Genomic DNA, 14,460 nt, shown 5'->3' with positions numbered 1-14,460 from the left:
TGGGTCAAAGAGATGGATGGACTACGGGGAGGCAGGGAAGGAAGGACAATCGGAAAGGCGTGTGCCAAGATGTTGTTGAGTCTTGTTGTTTGTGAAGGAGAATGCGAAGCGTGGGTCAACACACGGGCACCACTTTCGCGCCGCCTTGACCGCCTGCTCGCTCAACCTCTACTTCCGCTCACTCCCACGTCGCGCTACGGCTAGTCGCTCGCAATAGTCATGTCATCATCGTGCAGCAGTTCCTGACAGTCCATATAGTACACAGTGTACATGCGCGCGCGCCTCCTACCTTACTACGTAAAGGCACGCAACTTGGTATCTGACCCCATGGCAGGCGTCGTAGCTGGCGTCGTCTGAAATCTCGACGACCCTGGTCTCGAGAAGGAGGAATTGTCCGTCACCGAGGGAGTCGCTTCTTCCATGATGGGGCTAGGACGTGATCGATCCTGCTGTAGCGCTGTCGGCGCCGGCGCCGCTGACTTGTACAAGGGGTTGACGTGCGGGCCACCTTGATTCCTGCTGTGATCGTGAGGCAATGGCACTCCATCCTGTATCCGCTTGTACGCCTCCTCCTCCATTGCAATCCTGAGCCTCCTCTCGACCTCTTCGCGCTTCTTGGTCCTCCTCCCACCGAGGTAGATGATCAATCCCGCAACGGCATTGCAACTGAGCGAGCACGAGATCAAGCTGGCCGTCAGAGCAGTCGGGCGATGCTCGTACCTGATTCCCCACGTCACCCCACCTAGAAACCCTTGGAGGAGGGAGTGGCAGTCCAGCAGACAGACGATGACAATCATCAAGTTGAGGGGAAAGGCGCGATGCGTCGCCGTCTGGTGGAAGCGGTAGTAGCCGTGTGACTTGTGGAATTTGCGCTGATGATGGGACAGCTTGGCTTGCTCCTCGGGAGTAAGGACGACGACTTCTTCCTTCTCCTTGACGATCTCAGACATGATCGAGGCGTTGCGCTCCAACGTGCCAGGTCGCGTAGTAGCGGCGGCAGCGCCGCCGTTTTGGCCTTGGTTCTTGCTGTGCAGGCGTCGCAAGGCATCGCTAACAGGCGGCGCCTCCTCTACGGCCTTGGCTGCAGCCTCAATTGCGTGTTGTCGCTCCTCTTTCTCCCTCTGAGTCGTCCAGGGACGCCACCACCGCCTCTTTGTCTGCGAGTCGACGGCTTTGGCGTTGCTGATGGCTTGTGGAAGATTGGCGGCGGGCGGCGCAAAGCGCTTCGTTGGTGAGGCAGATGCAGGTCGAGGAGGTGGGACACAGGAGCTGTCCGTCGTATTCGTCGAGGATGACGAGCTTCCACCACGGTCTCGCCCCGCATTGTGCTCGTGATGATGATCATCCTCCTCGGCGATGAGGTGCATCACTCTCTCCTCTGGCTTGGGGAAAGCCTCGTTATAGCCCTTTGGTCGAGGCAAGTCATTGGGGTCGTTGAGCTCTGGCAGATTGAATTGGCGCCGTCGTCTCCAGCTGAGGTGGTGATAGTGTGCGATGTGGATCATACGATATGTGTCGACGGCTCTGAAGGGAGCAAAGCCAAGACCGACTGCGGCAAAGAGGGCGCATAATACCTGATCGCAGTACTCAATCCAGAGGCGGCGCTCATGAGGGTCTGTTACGGTAGACCAGTGGAAGATGAATAGACAGATGGCAATGCCCCATCCTAGCACGGGGAGGAAAGCAAGGGCAAGGAGAGAGATTAGCATGTTGCAGCAAAGTCGACTCCGCAACTCGCCCGCCTACTCACCCGTAATGGCTAAGCCGTAGCAGAGCATGATGAAGCCAATGGGCGTCCTGGCCCATATCAAGAAACCCCTCCAACCTCGACGGAACTTCTGCGGTCGACTGAGGAGATGCTCAACATGCCGATCCAGCTCGTGCCTCTGGTACTCGTCCATGTCCTCCCACGGCTCAATGTGCTGAGGAGCTTGTGCTGGCTTGCGCTTGTAGATGCTCATGGCAGCATCTGACGCCCGCCTCATCATCGACGGTGGCTTTGTGAGCGTAGGAGCAGCCTCAACTGCTGCAGTTCCTCCTGGCACAGATCCTCTTCTGCCCGCTGTCGGGCTCACCGCTCTGCCTTCCTCCATTGCCGTAGCACCACTGGTGCCCGCTGCACTGGCGCGGCTGGTACGTCGACCGAGTTGAGGAAGCTGATGGGTGATGCGTTTATCGTAGAGACTGGACAGGCTGGGTAGGAAGATGGAAGATTGGATGTTGGACATGTGATTGATGACACCAACTTCCGGATCTACGACGTCGAGATAGTCTACGACGCCGTCGTCGTGGTGATCACTTTCTTCATCGTGGTGTTGCTCTTCCAGAGCGAGCCTGCCTGCTTCATCCTCGTCGTAGTGATCCTGGGTGCGGGATGCTGGCCGCAGACTGGATGCGGTGTTGGATCGTGCTCGTCTCATCATGGAGCCCAAGAAGCTTTCGTCGTCCCTTGACTGCTGGTGAGAGCGTTGCCGCGTGGGTGAAGGTGGTTTGCTGGTTGCTGCGCGTACCACTGTCTCGTCACCTGGACCCTTGACTGATGGCTGCTTCCTATAAGCAGGGCGCTGGCTTGTCCCCAAGGCGGAGCCATGCCTCTGTTGCTCATTGGGTGGCGACGTTGGCGGCGTGTCTGCTTCTGGAAGGACGTCTAGCTCGCGAGTTCGTGTCCTCGCAGCACTCGGCATGGGAGGCTGTGATTGTGGTGCATTGGTGGCTCTCGCCCCCCTATCCTCCTTTACTAGTCGCTCCAACAGACTGGACCCGCGCGGAGGTGGCGAAGGTGGGCGACGTTGATTGTCGTCTGCCTCATCGTGGGACGCTGTGCTCTGCACTGCCTGCAACTCGAGGGCGTCGATCTCTCGTCGTGGAGTGGACGGTGCATCCCTCTTCTTGAGACGGACGCCGCTCGAAAAGGCAGACTGCTGCTGCTGCTGCTGCTGCGATGGCGATGGTGATGATGATGAAGGGTGTGGTGGCGCCATCGTGCCACTCGATGGCCACTCAAGGGCCGCAGGCGATGGATGGTAACAATTGAAACGGTTCAAGCCTTGGATTGGGCGCTCCATCTCTTGATGCCGGGATCTGGCTGCGCCACAGATTCGCGGCACTTGGCTCCCGCCTGCACACACTGCAGCACAAAACAACGTTGCACAAAACAACGTTGGTTCGACCGCCGGCAAGCACGCACGCAGGCGCCAATCCAATCTTAGAACGTCACACCACGCCGCCAGCGCCGCCTCCGCTGCTGCCGGCCACCAACCAACACGAGCTCAATCACCATACCGGCCGGCGTGCAAGGACGACAAGCGCCAACGATTCCATTGATATACCACCCTCTCATGTTCTATAGTATCGATCGCCAATCGAACCCATCCCTGGCGTGATGGCCCAGATCGTCTTTGTCCTGCTGCGAGACACTTCTTGTTCCCGCTCGTCATACTCCTGGTCCTCGTCCTCGTCGTCGTCGTCGTCGTCCTCGTCATCACTGAGTAGACGCCTCGGGCCAGTCCCAGCTCGACCTTGCAATCGCCTCGTGGCATCCTCAAGCTCATGACCACGCCGTGGGTACTCGATCCTACACTTCCTCAACCCACCATCCACCCCCGCCAGGACAATCTTGACGCGTGGGAATGCCCTCGCAAGGGCCCAGATCCCTCCCTTTGCGCTTGCCAATATGCTGACGAAGACAATATTCTCCTGCGGCACGCAGTGGTCCAGCATGACTCTGATGGCCATGAAGGCCGCCGCGCCTGTACCGATCTGGGCGTCCAAGAGAAGGACATGAGAAGATGTAGCCGACGAGCGACGGCGTAGTGAGTCCGGCAAGCGAACATCGTACAGTTGAGGCTCGCCGTCCTCTTGCGTCGATTGGATGAGCAAAGACCCCTGGACAAGAGCTGGGATGGATCGTCTTGCTGCATTCTCCAGCACGGAACCTGACCTTTGAATGGTAATGGTGCAAACATTGTCCGTATCCAGCACCTTGCCCTTCCATGTCCTCCCCGTACCTCCGCAGACGACACTCTTCTCACGATAGGGCAAGTGACTCGAAGCGGCCTCCATGAGGATTTGGCAGACGCGGTCGGTGTAGAAGACAAAGTCGGCGGCCGACGTCGTGGCGTCGTGCATGATAGTGAGCAAGCCCAGCAGTTGTGGAGTTGGTGGGAGGAGATGGACGGATGCTGGGAGGATTGCTTGGGTGAGATTGTTGGATATGTCGGCTGAGCTGTCTGAGAGGGAAGACGTTGAAGGGGTTCGCGAAAGGCCCGTAAAGTGACGTGAAATGAGGGCAGATTGGAGCGTCTCGTACGAAGCCGAGGTAGAGGCAGCGCCCCTTGCTGCGGGCGTCATAGGCGTCTTGCTCAGCTCGGAGCGTAGTCGATTCGCTCTTGCGTCAAGTTGGCGCTTCACGTGCTGGGCGACGACATCGACGGCCACGTCGTTGCTCTGACCTGGAACGATGAGGTCGGCCCACTTGGCGGTAGGCTGTATGCTATTGTCCATGGCCGGCTACAGGCGTGTGAAATTGTGGACGGGGATTTAAAATCAGATGATGATGCTCCATTTGGGTGGAAACTCCTCGCACGCCCACTCACCTTGACCCATCGCAAGTAATGCTCGATAATGCCATGCACATCTCTGCCTCTCTCCTTTGTATCTCTGGTGATCCTTCTCGCCAACATCAAATCGCTATCCGCCTGAACATAGATCTTGAGATCGAGCAACTTGCGCAGCTCCGGGTCGCTAAGCACAAACAAGCCTTCGATGATTACGACCGACGCCCCGTAGAGGTATTTTGTCTCGTCTACTCGCTGATGCTGCGCGAAAGAATAGACGGGTACTTCGACTGCCTTGCAGTTCTTGAGGTCGATGATGCATTGCTTGAGGAGGTCTTGGTCGAATGCGGCTTCGCAGTCGAAGTTCCAGTTGTTACTGAAGGCCATTTTGCTCTGCGCGAGGGGTGGGGGAGCAGGACAAGGATTAGTGGATGCTGCGCCGGCTGAACAGTCCTTTTTGATGCCCACCTGCTCTGGATTCAAGGGCTTGTAGAAGCTGTCCTGGCTTACAACAGCCACAGTAGGCACATTGAGTTTTGCCAGGACGCGATTGGCAACACTCGTCTTACCGCTCGCGCTGCCTCCTGCCACACCAATGACGTAGGCTTCCGAGGGCAAGCCATCAAGGCCATACCAGGGTGACCTCCCCGAGCGAGTCTCCACAAGCGTCTTGCTCGATGTAGTGAGGCCAGCCTGTCGCGGTGGCTGCTGCCGTGAAGTGGAAGCCTCGAGTGAGGAAGGGGAAAGGGCCATATTCGACGGCATACCCAGACTGGCCTGCTCAAAGGCTCGAAAGACGGGCGTCTCGTGGTAGTCTGAAGACTCGTCACCTCGAGTAGCAGACGAGGAGCGAGACGCCGCCATTATAAGCTCGCTGTGCCGGCACAGATGACGAAGCGACGACGGAGGAACAAGTGTTGGTCGGAAAGACAAAATGGCGCCAGTCGTGCTTTTTCTCTTTTTGGAATCCCTCCCTCTCGCTCTCGAGTGTCGTCCGCCGCGGCACGGGCCATGGCGATTCGCGACACCAGAATGCAAGTCGAGATGCGTCGCATTCTACTTTTTACTTCTCTCGATTAGATGATGATTTCTGACAGAGTATCGCTCAAGATGGTGGACTAGGGAGTTGCAGCTCTCAGACACGTCATGGTGAGAAGCTATTCTGCACCCATCTCTTCGGGCTGCACTTCCTCTCCTTCGCCCTCGTCCTCGCCCTCGCCCTCAAGATCACCCTCCTGCGCTTGGACGAGAATCTCAATGATGATCTCGCCGTATCCCTCAACCTGCTTGACGGCCATGTTGCCATTCGTGGTCAGCTGAAGGACGTGAGCGACTGGCCGAAGCGCAACGGACAAAAGCAATCAGATCGTGCTGCGTACCACCCAGATGCGCTCGCCCGCCCACTCACAAGCAGCAGCCGCAACCTGCCTCGTCGAGTCTGCAGTGGATGCAATGTCGGCAAAGGTCAGAGCATTAGGTGCTACCTCCAAGGCGCGCCTTTGAGCCCAGCCGAAGAAGTTGGTCGTCTCCAAGTCGCGCTGAGCCTGAGGGACACTCTCTACCACGGACACATGTGCAGAGGAGGATTGATCGCCGCCTGCAGGCAGAGAGGGGAGGCAAGATATCAGAGCTGGCTGTTGTCCCAACCGTCTCGTACGCGTACTCACCGCCCCCCATATCAAGAAAATCATGAGGCGATCCGCCCGCCAGTCCCAGCAAGCCCAAAGCCTCCCTCCCTCCCGCGCTACTGGTGGACATGGATCGATGTCCGCCGCCAGGAGTACCTTGGCCAGCACGAAGGAGATCCGTAGTGTCACCGGCACCTGCAGCCGTAGTGTCTTGAGCCATCCAGGGAAGTACTGCTCGGCCCGACATGCTTGGAGTGCCTTGGCCTCGTCCAACCTCAGCGCTGCCGTCACGAGCGATTTCATCTGAGCGGCGTCGTGATGGCGGTGTCAGATCAAGAATGCTCACACACAAGGACGCTCATGCTCACCAATTGGATAGTCTCCTCCTCCAAGATCAAGCTGCCAGCCATCGTCTCCGAAGCCTGCAAGCACACCTCCAGCCGCAGCACCCACTCCCTCTGCCTGCTCGCCTTGATCTCCCACTCCAACGAGGCCCCTACCTCGGTGCTCCCTCATCATCACGTCGACTCGTTCGTTCTCGGCACCTACAGTGACTTGCCAAAAGTCGACCAGGAGAGGGCCATTCGCGACTGTGAGCAAGAAGCCGAAGCGGTGAGCAGGTCAAGGCCTCTGCCGACACATAACATCTCGTGCCATCCGCACTCACGATCAGCCGGTGCATTGTGCAGCAAGTTGTGGACCCACCCTTCAGCCCTCTTGACAGCATCGCGCTCCTCTTTCTCGGCGTACTGCTCAGCCATGATACGCGCGTAGTCGCCCTCCTGGTCCCTGACAGCCTCCTCGCTCAGACTAATGCGAGGGTCCTCGACGCTGAAGGAGACCTTTTTCTTCTTGGTGATCTTTTGGCGCTTGGAAGGAGAAGGAGCATCGCCGTCATCGGCGAGACTTGGGGAATGACTGCGATGCAGGATACCTTGAAGAGCTCCGGCGTCTTCGAGGCCCATGTCGAGGGGATCAAAGCCGTCCATCGGATGGTCTGCTGCACCATCATCAAGCGGGGGAGGGCCACCATCGGCAGAGAGTCTTGCTGCGCCGGGGGGACGAGCGCCATCAGGAGGAGCAGCAGGAGGGTCGAAGCCAGGGAGTCCTAGATTGAGGGGGAGGTCGTCACCCTGGCCAAGCAGATCATCCAATCCAAAATCCAAGTCATTGGCGCCTCCAAAGTCAGCTCCACCTCTCCCGGCTCCTGCATCCCCCGTGTCGCTCGAGTAGTCGCCCCCACGATGAGAAGGAAGGAGGATAGCGTCGCGTGTAGCGGTATGTGGGGGCGGGCGACCGAGTGAAGCGCCAGGGGAGCGTGATACAAAGCGCCCACTGCTGATTCCAGAGGCTGTATCATCGCCTGGTGCTGCGGAGGCTGAGCGTGCGAGGCGTTGGTCGAGGAAGTTCTCCCATGACAAGTCAAAGGTAGAATCAAAGTCGCCCACGTAAAAGGCTTGATTGGGCTTGAGGGTTACCTGGCCGTCAGACCCAGCCCCGTGTGACGCGCCCTTCTTGCTAGCCACCATGTCGATCTGATCTCCGGCGATGAACATAGCAGAAGGGGCAGTGATCTCGGATAAGTTCTTGCGCATCGTAGCGTGGACTTGGCTGACATCGAGGACGAATTGCTCTGATTTCTGGCTGTACAGGCGGACGACACCGTACATGAGCTGGCTGCTGAGGCGTAGAGCCATAGGCTCCGAAGGGGAGGCGACCGAATCGCTGCGCACGCCCGCGACAGAAGTAGCATGGTGTGAGCACTGAAGTTCAGATATCGTGGTAGCGCAGCAACTCACCAAGCTTTGCTGATATTGATGCCATCGAGCTCGCGACGCGTAATCTTCTTGAGGGCGGTAGATCGGTTACCCAAAGTAGCTGCTAGCCAGACGATGCCGAGGCCAGTCCTCTTGGCCAGCATTTGCTGAGAGTAGAACATGATGGGCGAGGTTCAGAGAGCGTGGTTCAGGATGTGACTTTGCCTCGTCGCGTGTACTGCGCAGCCTTAGAAGAGGCGAGGCCGAGACGAGGTGGCACAGAGGCGATCCAGAGTCTCTCGTGTCTCCGGTGAGGATCGCCTCGACGTGGCTTTAGGGTGCAGCAGAGATGATCAGCACAGGCCAGGGAGCTCGGATAATGCAGTGATGTAGGGAAGGGAGAGATGTGAGGAAAGGATCCACTCTTCGCTACGTGTGTGTAACGAGGGGCCGCGACGCGCATCCGATTGCTCTCGCGAAGACGGCTTTGACGGGCCTGCGTAGCAGGGGCAGGAAATGAGCAATTTGATGTCGAGATGATGAATTCGAGGATATGATGAAGTTCGGATATATGAAGATTCGAGAATTTGTTGCCACTTTACTGCCCCACACACCTACTCCTCCATCCTACTCGTCTTCTCAGCCCTCCTCGCCAACCCCTCCTGCCTTTTCTGCTCCTCAATCAGCAGCCTCTGCTCATACGCCTCAACCGTAGCGTATCGCTCATACCACGGCATGTAGACGCGCGAAAACATGCGCCAAGCCGTCTGGAAGCAGAAGCCAGAGTCGACGAAGACGGCGCCCAGAGAAGCCTCAACTATGTCCGCGAGGGCCTTCAGAGCAGGGCGACCGATCCAGTAGTGCAGCGCAGGCTTCGGCTGCTTCTTTGCCTCGTCGTCACCCGTGTGCCCCCTCTGTTCGACGTAGCGGTCGACTCTTTCCCTCGCGTACTTGAGTTCAGCCGTCGTAGCTTGAATCGCACTCATGAGGGAAGGCTGAAAGTCCGTCTGCAGGTACTTGTAAAGCTTTGTGGCCTCACAGAGCGCGCTGAGGGCTTTGTTCGAGACCAGCATGCCCTTGAAGGCCGTGAGTTCGCCCTCGTCGAAGTGAGTGAAGCGTTTGAAGAGCCAACTGTGCGGGGCGAGAAGTACAGTAGTGTGAGTCAGCGAGAAAGCTTCACGTAGCCTCTATTTGTCGGCTCACGCATCGATGAAGAGGTCAAGCAAGCCGTCACCCAAGAACTCAAGGCGCTGGTACGAGGGCAAGGCAGAATTGAGGTGGCCTGGATGAGTCAATGCTTCGAGAGCTAGGTGGGGCATGTTGAAATGGTGGCCCCAAATCTCCTCCAGTCGCTTCAGCCGCTCACGGTGGGGACGCTGATTCCACCTCTCGGCGATGGCCTGGCGGCGCCAAGAACATGGGAGAGGATATCAGACTCGGCAGCGCTGTTTAAGACTTCCCCTCATTTTCACCTTGGGCTCTACTTGTTCCCGCCATCTCCTGCGAAGAGGAGTCGTGGTCAGTGCCGTGATGCTTCATCAACACCACGTCTGCGTCTCTTACTTGGCGATGTCGTCGATGCTTTTAATCTCGGAAGGCAAGATGCCCAATCGGACGCACGCAAATAGCCCCAGGTCGACATTGAGCCAGAGTCCGTCCTCGCTGGTCCCGGAGGTCGTGCTCACTGCGGCTCCGATGAGACTCTCGACGATGTCTGCAAGCATCTTTGGCGACACATGATTCAGCCTCTCCGTCGGATCAATTGGTTCGCGATTGGTAGCCTCAAGCAGGGGTGGGCACCAGTTGCGTCTCGTGAAGCTGCGGGTGCAGAGAACCGTGCCAAGCTGGAAGTCCTTGGTCTTCTCTACCAGGCTCGAATTGGAAAGTACCTCCCTTGCATCGAGGTGGAGATGCCCTTCGAGTCGCTTGTCAGAGCGGGCAAAGACGTACGCGCAAGAGATCGCTTTGAGGAAGACGTCGCCTAGGAACTCGAGGCGCTGGTTGTTGTAAGGGAGGCCGGCCGAGGGGGCTGTTAGGGCTGTACTGGTCTGCGTAGGATCGAGGCGAAGCGAGAAGAGATGCTCGTTGAGCTCGCGGGCGTTGAGGGCGTGCTCGAGACCAGCGAGGTAGGAAGGGACCATGCGTGCCGACTCGAAAACGGAGGCGGTAATGCTGTGCTGCCAGGTCAGCTGTGGGATGAGGTAGTCCGGACTGGCTGTGGTCGACTTGGCCCGGCGCTGCATGGGGACAAGGTAGTTGTCAAGGCGTTGAGCCAATCGCACTGCTTCGATGAGGGGCTGATCGTCAGAGGGGCTCATATTGTCGGCGTCTACATTCTCTTGCCGCATCTTGCGGGCAACAGCGTCGTCCCAGTACGTCGTCGCTGCGCCTTCCTCTCCTTCGCGTCCTGGAATCTTGCTGAGCGGTGTCTTGTCGTGATCAACCTTGAGAGCTCGGAAAGCTCGAGCACCGCTGCCCACGCGCGGCGAGTCCAGGACGAGTTTGTCTAGCACCCAATGCTCTTCTGGGTGGCGTGGGACTTTGGAGATCGCCGAGCCCTCACTCGCAGCATCGATGGCTTGCCAGTCAATCTCGCGCGTCTCCTTGTCGAGTGGCAGGATCAGATATGGCATCTCTTTGCCCTCTAAGAGTCGCGAGGAAATGAGAGCGAGGAGACGGAGGGTGTAAATGCGAGCATGAAGTAGCTGCTGCTCGCCCAGGCGCATACTCTGAGCTTGACCCAGGATAGGCAGCTCGCAAGATGGTTGACCTTGGTAGCTGGCAAAGGTGATGGGCGCCATCTCGCTACAAGGCAGGGCGCTCTTTGTGATGAGTGCGAGAGGGTGGAAGGCTTCGCCTGCATCGTCGACGCCGGGGAAATCCAGCTCGCTGCGATAGACATCGACCGATGCCTCGACCTTGATGCCAGGTGTATCAAAGACGGGCGGCAGCTTCGGGGCAAAGGAGAGGGTATTCTTGGGCGTTACTCCGTCAACTATCTCGCCGATCCCCTTGAGATTGTAGTGTAGCGCGGCCGTAACCTCCGGGAACGTCTTGGGTCTCTGCTTGGGTGCAAGATGGTCATCCAGCTCGCTCAGTTGGTGGAGCTGGTGTACTGCCTCAAACGCTGCGAGGCGCCTGGCTGCCTTTTTGGATCGAGTGAGCGGTCCCTCGATGAGAGTCAGGGGAGAGTTGGCAGGCAGATGTAGCTTAGCCTTGAAGCGTAGGCCGTGCTGGCAGCCATTGTCTTGCATCTCGTAGTGTGGGCGAGTTGCGCAGAACTCGTCGGTGCGGAGCAGTGCGACGTAGTGAGCTAGGATGGCAACCGTGTCGATTGGAAAGACGCAAGCGCCGGTTGACTCAATGACGAGGCGCTGTTGGAGAAGGCCGGAGCGCTCATCGTGTAGAAACGCCTCACGCTCGAGCCTAGCTTCATCTTGGCGTTCTCCCCAAGGCATTTTGCGGTCGTCTGGCTGTGCTCGCAGCCATTGTTGCAGATCTGACTCGGCTTTAATGACTCCCTTGATGACAGAGAGATGTGCCTTGTTGTGCTTCTCTGCAAAGAGCAAGTAGGTCGAGTCTTGGGCTCGTGCTCGGCCTCGACTTTGAACGTAGCCGACGTGGTGATTGGGTAGGTCGAAGCGGATGACGCAATTGACTGGGCACAGGAGGGAGTGGCGGGTGAGATACGGTTGATCGTACCGCACTGATCGCGCAGGCTCACCTGGCGTGATGTCAAGGCCTTCTTCGAGGACGCTCGTTGCAATGACGAGGTTTGTAGGATCTCGACGCCTGAAGCGCATCAAGACGTCATTTTGCTGCTCCCACGTCATTCCCTGACCCGCTACGCCAAATGAAGCTGCCATCCCTCCGCCGGAATGACCTACCAATGCCTCACTGTGGATCCAAGATGAGAGGCTGGGTGATCTCTCAATAAGCATCTGCAGAGCAATGGCAGTGACTCGACGCCCTGTGAAGATCATACCGCAGAACTCCTTGGCGTGTGGCTTGAAGCACTCGAGCGCTTGGATGAACCTGAGCAGCTTTGGCGAAGCATTGCCCTCGTGAAGCTCGATGATGTCGGGGACTGGAATGTCATCGAGGAAGTTGACGACCTGGCGGCGAAAGTATGCTGAGTCACGGAGCTGGGCTGCTCGTGAGGTGTCATCGAATTGGGGATTCACGAGGTCTGTCGTTTCCTGCGGCGGAGAAAGATTGGCGTCAGGTTCGGACACATGTCAGCTCTGTAGTGGATGCCTCGATCTCACCATCACGCGTGCGTAGTGCTCCTTGATTGCGGCTTTGCCCAGGATGTCTTGCTTAGAGCTCAGCCTGGAGCAGCGGGGAGAGGCAAGTCGTCAGCTGTCGGCGGGCGTGATGCTCGCCACACGCAACGTACCAGGCGAGGTCACTGAAAGCCGGCCCCAGCTCCTCCCAATGCCAGTCCATCCCGCCGAGCAACTTTTCAAAGTCCTTGTGCTTGCCTTGGAACTCGGCCACCAATCGAGTGCGAACGGCAGGTGCGACGCGCGAACTGATGTCGGCCCAATTGGGGGCCCGGTCGTACTCGATGACGAGCTCAGTGGGGTGATTGGACACAATTGACAGCTCTTCGCGAGCTTCGGGTGAGAGTGCAAAGATCTTGGAGTCGAGGATGGATTCGAGTCGAGAAGAGGCAACTTCGAGCGACTTGGTGGATGTGAGGAGTGGGCTGGCTGTCATGCCAAAGATTTTGGGTCGGACACGGGGTAGTAGAAGGCGATAGTGGTCTGCGATGGCGATGACAGCGGGCGTACCATCAGCAGACGCAGAGCAGCAGTAAGGCGGCGTTGACGCACCCATGATACGCCTGTAGACGTCGTCGCCCACGACGTGGTGAGCTTCGTCAAATACGATCAGGTTGACGGAGGAGAGGCTGAGGTAGGCGTGTGAGAGGGCATTTAGAAAGACTTGTGCGGTGCAGACGACGACATCGACGCCGCGGTCGATGTTATCATCCCACCACTTTCTGAGCGAGCGAGCGCAGGATGACACGGTATCAGCCAATCTCGATCAAGGCAGGCAAGCCCCCGCCTCCGACCGCACCTGGTGCTACATTCGGTTTCAATCTCTCCGCAGAGAATCTCGACGTTGGCCTCGGTATTAGCGTCAATGAAGGTAGCCTGCTGATGAACGAGGGGTACGAGGGGCACAGCGAAGATGGCTAGGCGGCGTTGAGCCAGTGGCTTGATCTGCTCGGCGGCCATCATGTGCTCGATGAGCATGGCGGCGATCATCGTCTTGCCGGTGCCAGTCTCAATGCATGCGATCGTATTGCCTCTGTGCGGCGGCAAAGAGCGACGTGGTGTGGTACGGTGAGCAGGAGATGGCTCTGTTGATGGAGCACACCTGCGGTGCTCACTCTTTGCCTCTCTTGAAGAGCTCCTCTTGATAGAGACGAGCTACGAGAGCTCGACGCTCCTGTGGTCTTTCATTCTCACTCTCCATGGTGAGCCGGGGAAAGGGAGGTCAGATTGATGGTCGAAGAGTGAGCTGGGCATCACCGGCTCTTGATCACCAACGAAAGTGATGAGGCGCAAAACCAAGGCCCGTGCGGCGGCCTTTTCGTCGACAAAGCACGCACGCAGCCTCCTCGCTCGGTGCGATCTGTCGCTCGGCTCGACATTGATCATCGTCGCTCTCTAATTCGATTGTCGAGTCGACGTGCTGCGTCCCTGCAGTCGAGTCGAGTCGAGTCGAGCAAGCCAAGCAGCGGCCCCAGCCACGACGCGCGTGCGGAAGCAGCTCGCACATCGACGAGGCCGCGTTCGAGTGAGCAACGATAATCACTCCAACAGCCAGCAAGCATCCCTCCTTTCTTGCCATCACTAATTCGACCCACCAGTACGATCACACGCGTCTGCACACCACCATGGCTCGCGCAAAGAAGCAAGACAACGCCACTGAACCAGCTGAGCGACGAGCCTCGGGCCGCATCGCCGACAAGGCCTCGAAGCGCGAGGACGACGTCAAGCAGGCAGCCAAGGCCAAGACGAAGAAGACGGCAGCTACTGCCAAGAAGGGCAAGACGACGACGACGACTGCGAAGAAGAGCAACGGCAAGGACGATGCTTCCAATGCTGACGTCAACGGGCAGGGCTCTTCCTCTGCCTCGTCGAAGTCGAACGGCCAGCTCAAGGTGGGCGACGCCCTCCCCACCGGGCTCACCCTCAAGGACCAAGCAGGCAACGATGTCGACATCAGCTCGCTGCGCAAGGCTGTCATCTTCATGTACCCCAAGGCCAACACAGGTGGATGCACCACGTGAGTGCGCTCGAGCCCGAATCACCTTGAATCACAACCTGACTGAGCACCGCCTCTCTCTTCCCCTTGAACCCACGCACGCGGTCGTAGCCAAGCCAAGAAGTACCGCGACGACCATGGCCAATGGGACGAGCTCGGCTTCGAAGTCTACGGTCTCTCCAACGACGGATTGACTTCTCTCAAGAACTGGAAGGAGGTAAGCGTGACGCCCCCCCC

The 14,460-nt window shown here is 58.1% G+C and overlaps 5 protein-coding genes across 5 annotated transcripts in view; 1 reads left to right on the top strand and 4 right to left on the bottom strand.

The window, feature by feature from the left end:
• Positions 1-38: 38 nt before the first annotated feature.
• Positions 39-3,037, bottom strand: BDZ90DRAFT_279683 (hypothetical protein). The gene is made up of 2 exons (XM_025509201.1): positions 1,751-3,037; positions 39-1,666 (listed from the first exon to the last, which is right to left on the bottom strand). The coding sequence occupies exons 1-2, from the start codon at positions 2,979-2,981 to the stop codon at positions 294-296; spliced, it is 2,604 nt and encodes an 867-aa protein (XP_025361934.1). The 5' UTR covers positions 2,982-3,037; the 3' UTR covers positions 39-293.
• A 299-nt stretch (positions 3,038-3,336) lies between these two features.
• BDZ90DRAFT_220279 (PRK-domain-containing protein) lies at positions 3,337-5,309 on the bottom strand (the record flags this gene model as incomplete). Its single annotated transcript, XM_025504426.1, has 3 exons — positions 3,337-4,509; positions 4,596-4,949; positions 5,025-5,309. 3 exons carry the CDS (start codon positions 5,307-5,309, stop codon positions 3,337-3,339), a joined length of 1,812 nt encoding a protein of 603 aa, XP_025361933.1.
• Positions 5,310-5,615: 306 nt separating this feature from the next.
• On the bottom strand, positions 5,616-8,123 carry BDZ90DRAFT_279681 (hypothetical protein; the record flags this gene model as incomplete). Its single annotated transcript, XM_025509200.1, has 6 exons — positions 5,616-5,889; positions 5,965-6,153; positions 6,224-6,487; positions 6,553-6,774; positions 6,852-7,909; positions 7,984-8,123. The coding sequence occupies 6 exons, from the start codon at positions 8,121-8,123 to the stop codon at positions 5,714-5,716; spliced, it is 2,049 nt and encodes a 682-aa protein (XP_025361932.1). The 3' UTR covers positions 5,616-5,713.
• Positions 8,124-8,471: 348 nt separating this feature from the next.
• Positions 8,472-13,609, bottom strand: BDZ90DRAFT_279680 (hypothetical protein). Its single transcript, XM_025509199.1, has 10 exons — positions 13,343-13,609; positions 13,027-13,260; positions 12,780-12,949; positions 12,341-12,710; positions 12,210-12,273; positions 11,666-12,140; positions 9,505-11,599; positions 9,414-9,441; positions 9,145-9,341; positions 8,472-9,072 (listed from the first exon to the last, which is right to left on the bottom strand). The coding sequence occupies exons 1-10, from the start codon at positions 13,426-13,428 to the stop codon at positions 8,556-8,558; spliced, it is 4,236 nt and encodes a 1,411-aa protein (XP_025361931.1). The 5' UTR covers positions 13,429-13,609; the 3' UTR covers positions 8,472-8,555.
• Positions 13,610-13,852: 243 nt separating this feature from the next.
• The window catches only part of BDZ90DRAFT_252488 (AhpC-TSA-domain-containing protein), a gene marked incomplete at both ends in the record, with an annotated part of 939 nt that continues 331 nt past the window's right edge, over positions 13,853-14,460 (top strand). Inside the window, 2 exons of the mRNA XM_025507763.1 lie at positions 13,853-14,244; positions 14,335-14,440. Of these exons, the coding sequence (XP_025361930.1) occupies positions 13,853-14,244; positions 14,335-14,440 (498 nt within the window). The remainder of the gene's footprint in view (positions 14,245-14,334; positions 14,441-14,460) is intronic.

The sequence above is a fragment of the Jaminaea rosea genome (genome assembly GCF_003144245.1).
Source record: "Jaminaea rosea strain MCA 5214 unplaced genomic scaffold BDZ90scaffold_7, whole genome shotgun sequence".
Classification (NCBI taxonomy): Eukaryota; Fungi; Basidiomycota; class Exobasidiomycetes; order Microstromatales; genus Jaminaea; species Jaminaea rosea.
Note: the sequence above shows the minus strand (reverse complement) of the source record. Positions and strands in the feature narration are given on the sequence as shown.

Excerpts from the sequence above, each read along its gene's own strand:
- BDZ90DRAFT_279680 (XM_025509199.1), bottom strand. The coding sequence starts at position 13,428 with ATGGAGAGTGAGAATGAAAGACCACAGGAGCGTCGAGCTCTCGTAGCT. Across the intron at positions 12,950-13,026 it reads GAAACCGAATGTAGCACCAG|AAAGTGGTGGGATGATAACA; the intron begins GTGCGGTCGGAG and ends TCGCTCGCTCAG. Across the intron at positions 9,342-9,413 it reads GGGAACAAGTAGAGCCCAAG|GCCATCGCCGAGAGGTGGAA; the intron begins GTGAAAATGAGG and ends TGGCGCCGCCAG.
- BDZ90DRAFT_279683 (XM_025509201.1), bottom strand. The coding sequence starts at position 2,981 with ATGGCGCCACCACACCCTTCATCATCATCACCATCGCCATCGCAGCAG. Across the intron at positions 1,667-1,750 it reads CTACGGCTTAGCCATTACGG|GATGGGGCATTGCCATCTGT; the intron begins GTGAGTAGGCGG and ends TCCCCGTGCTAG.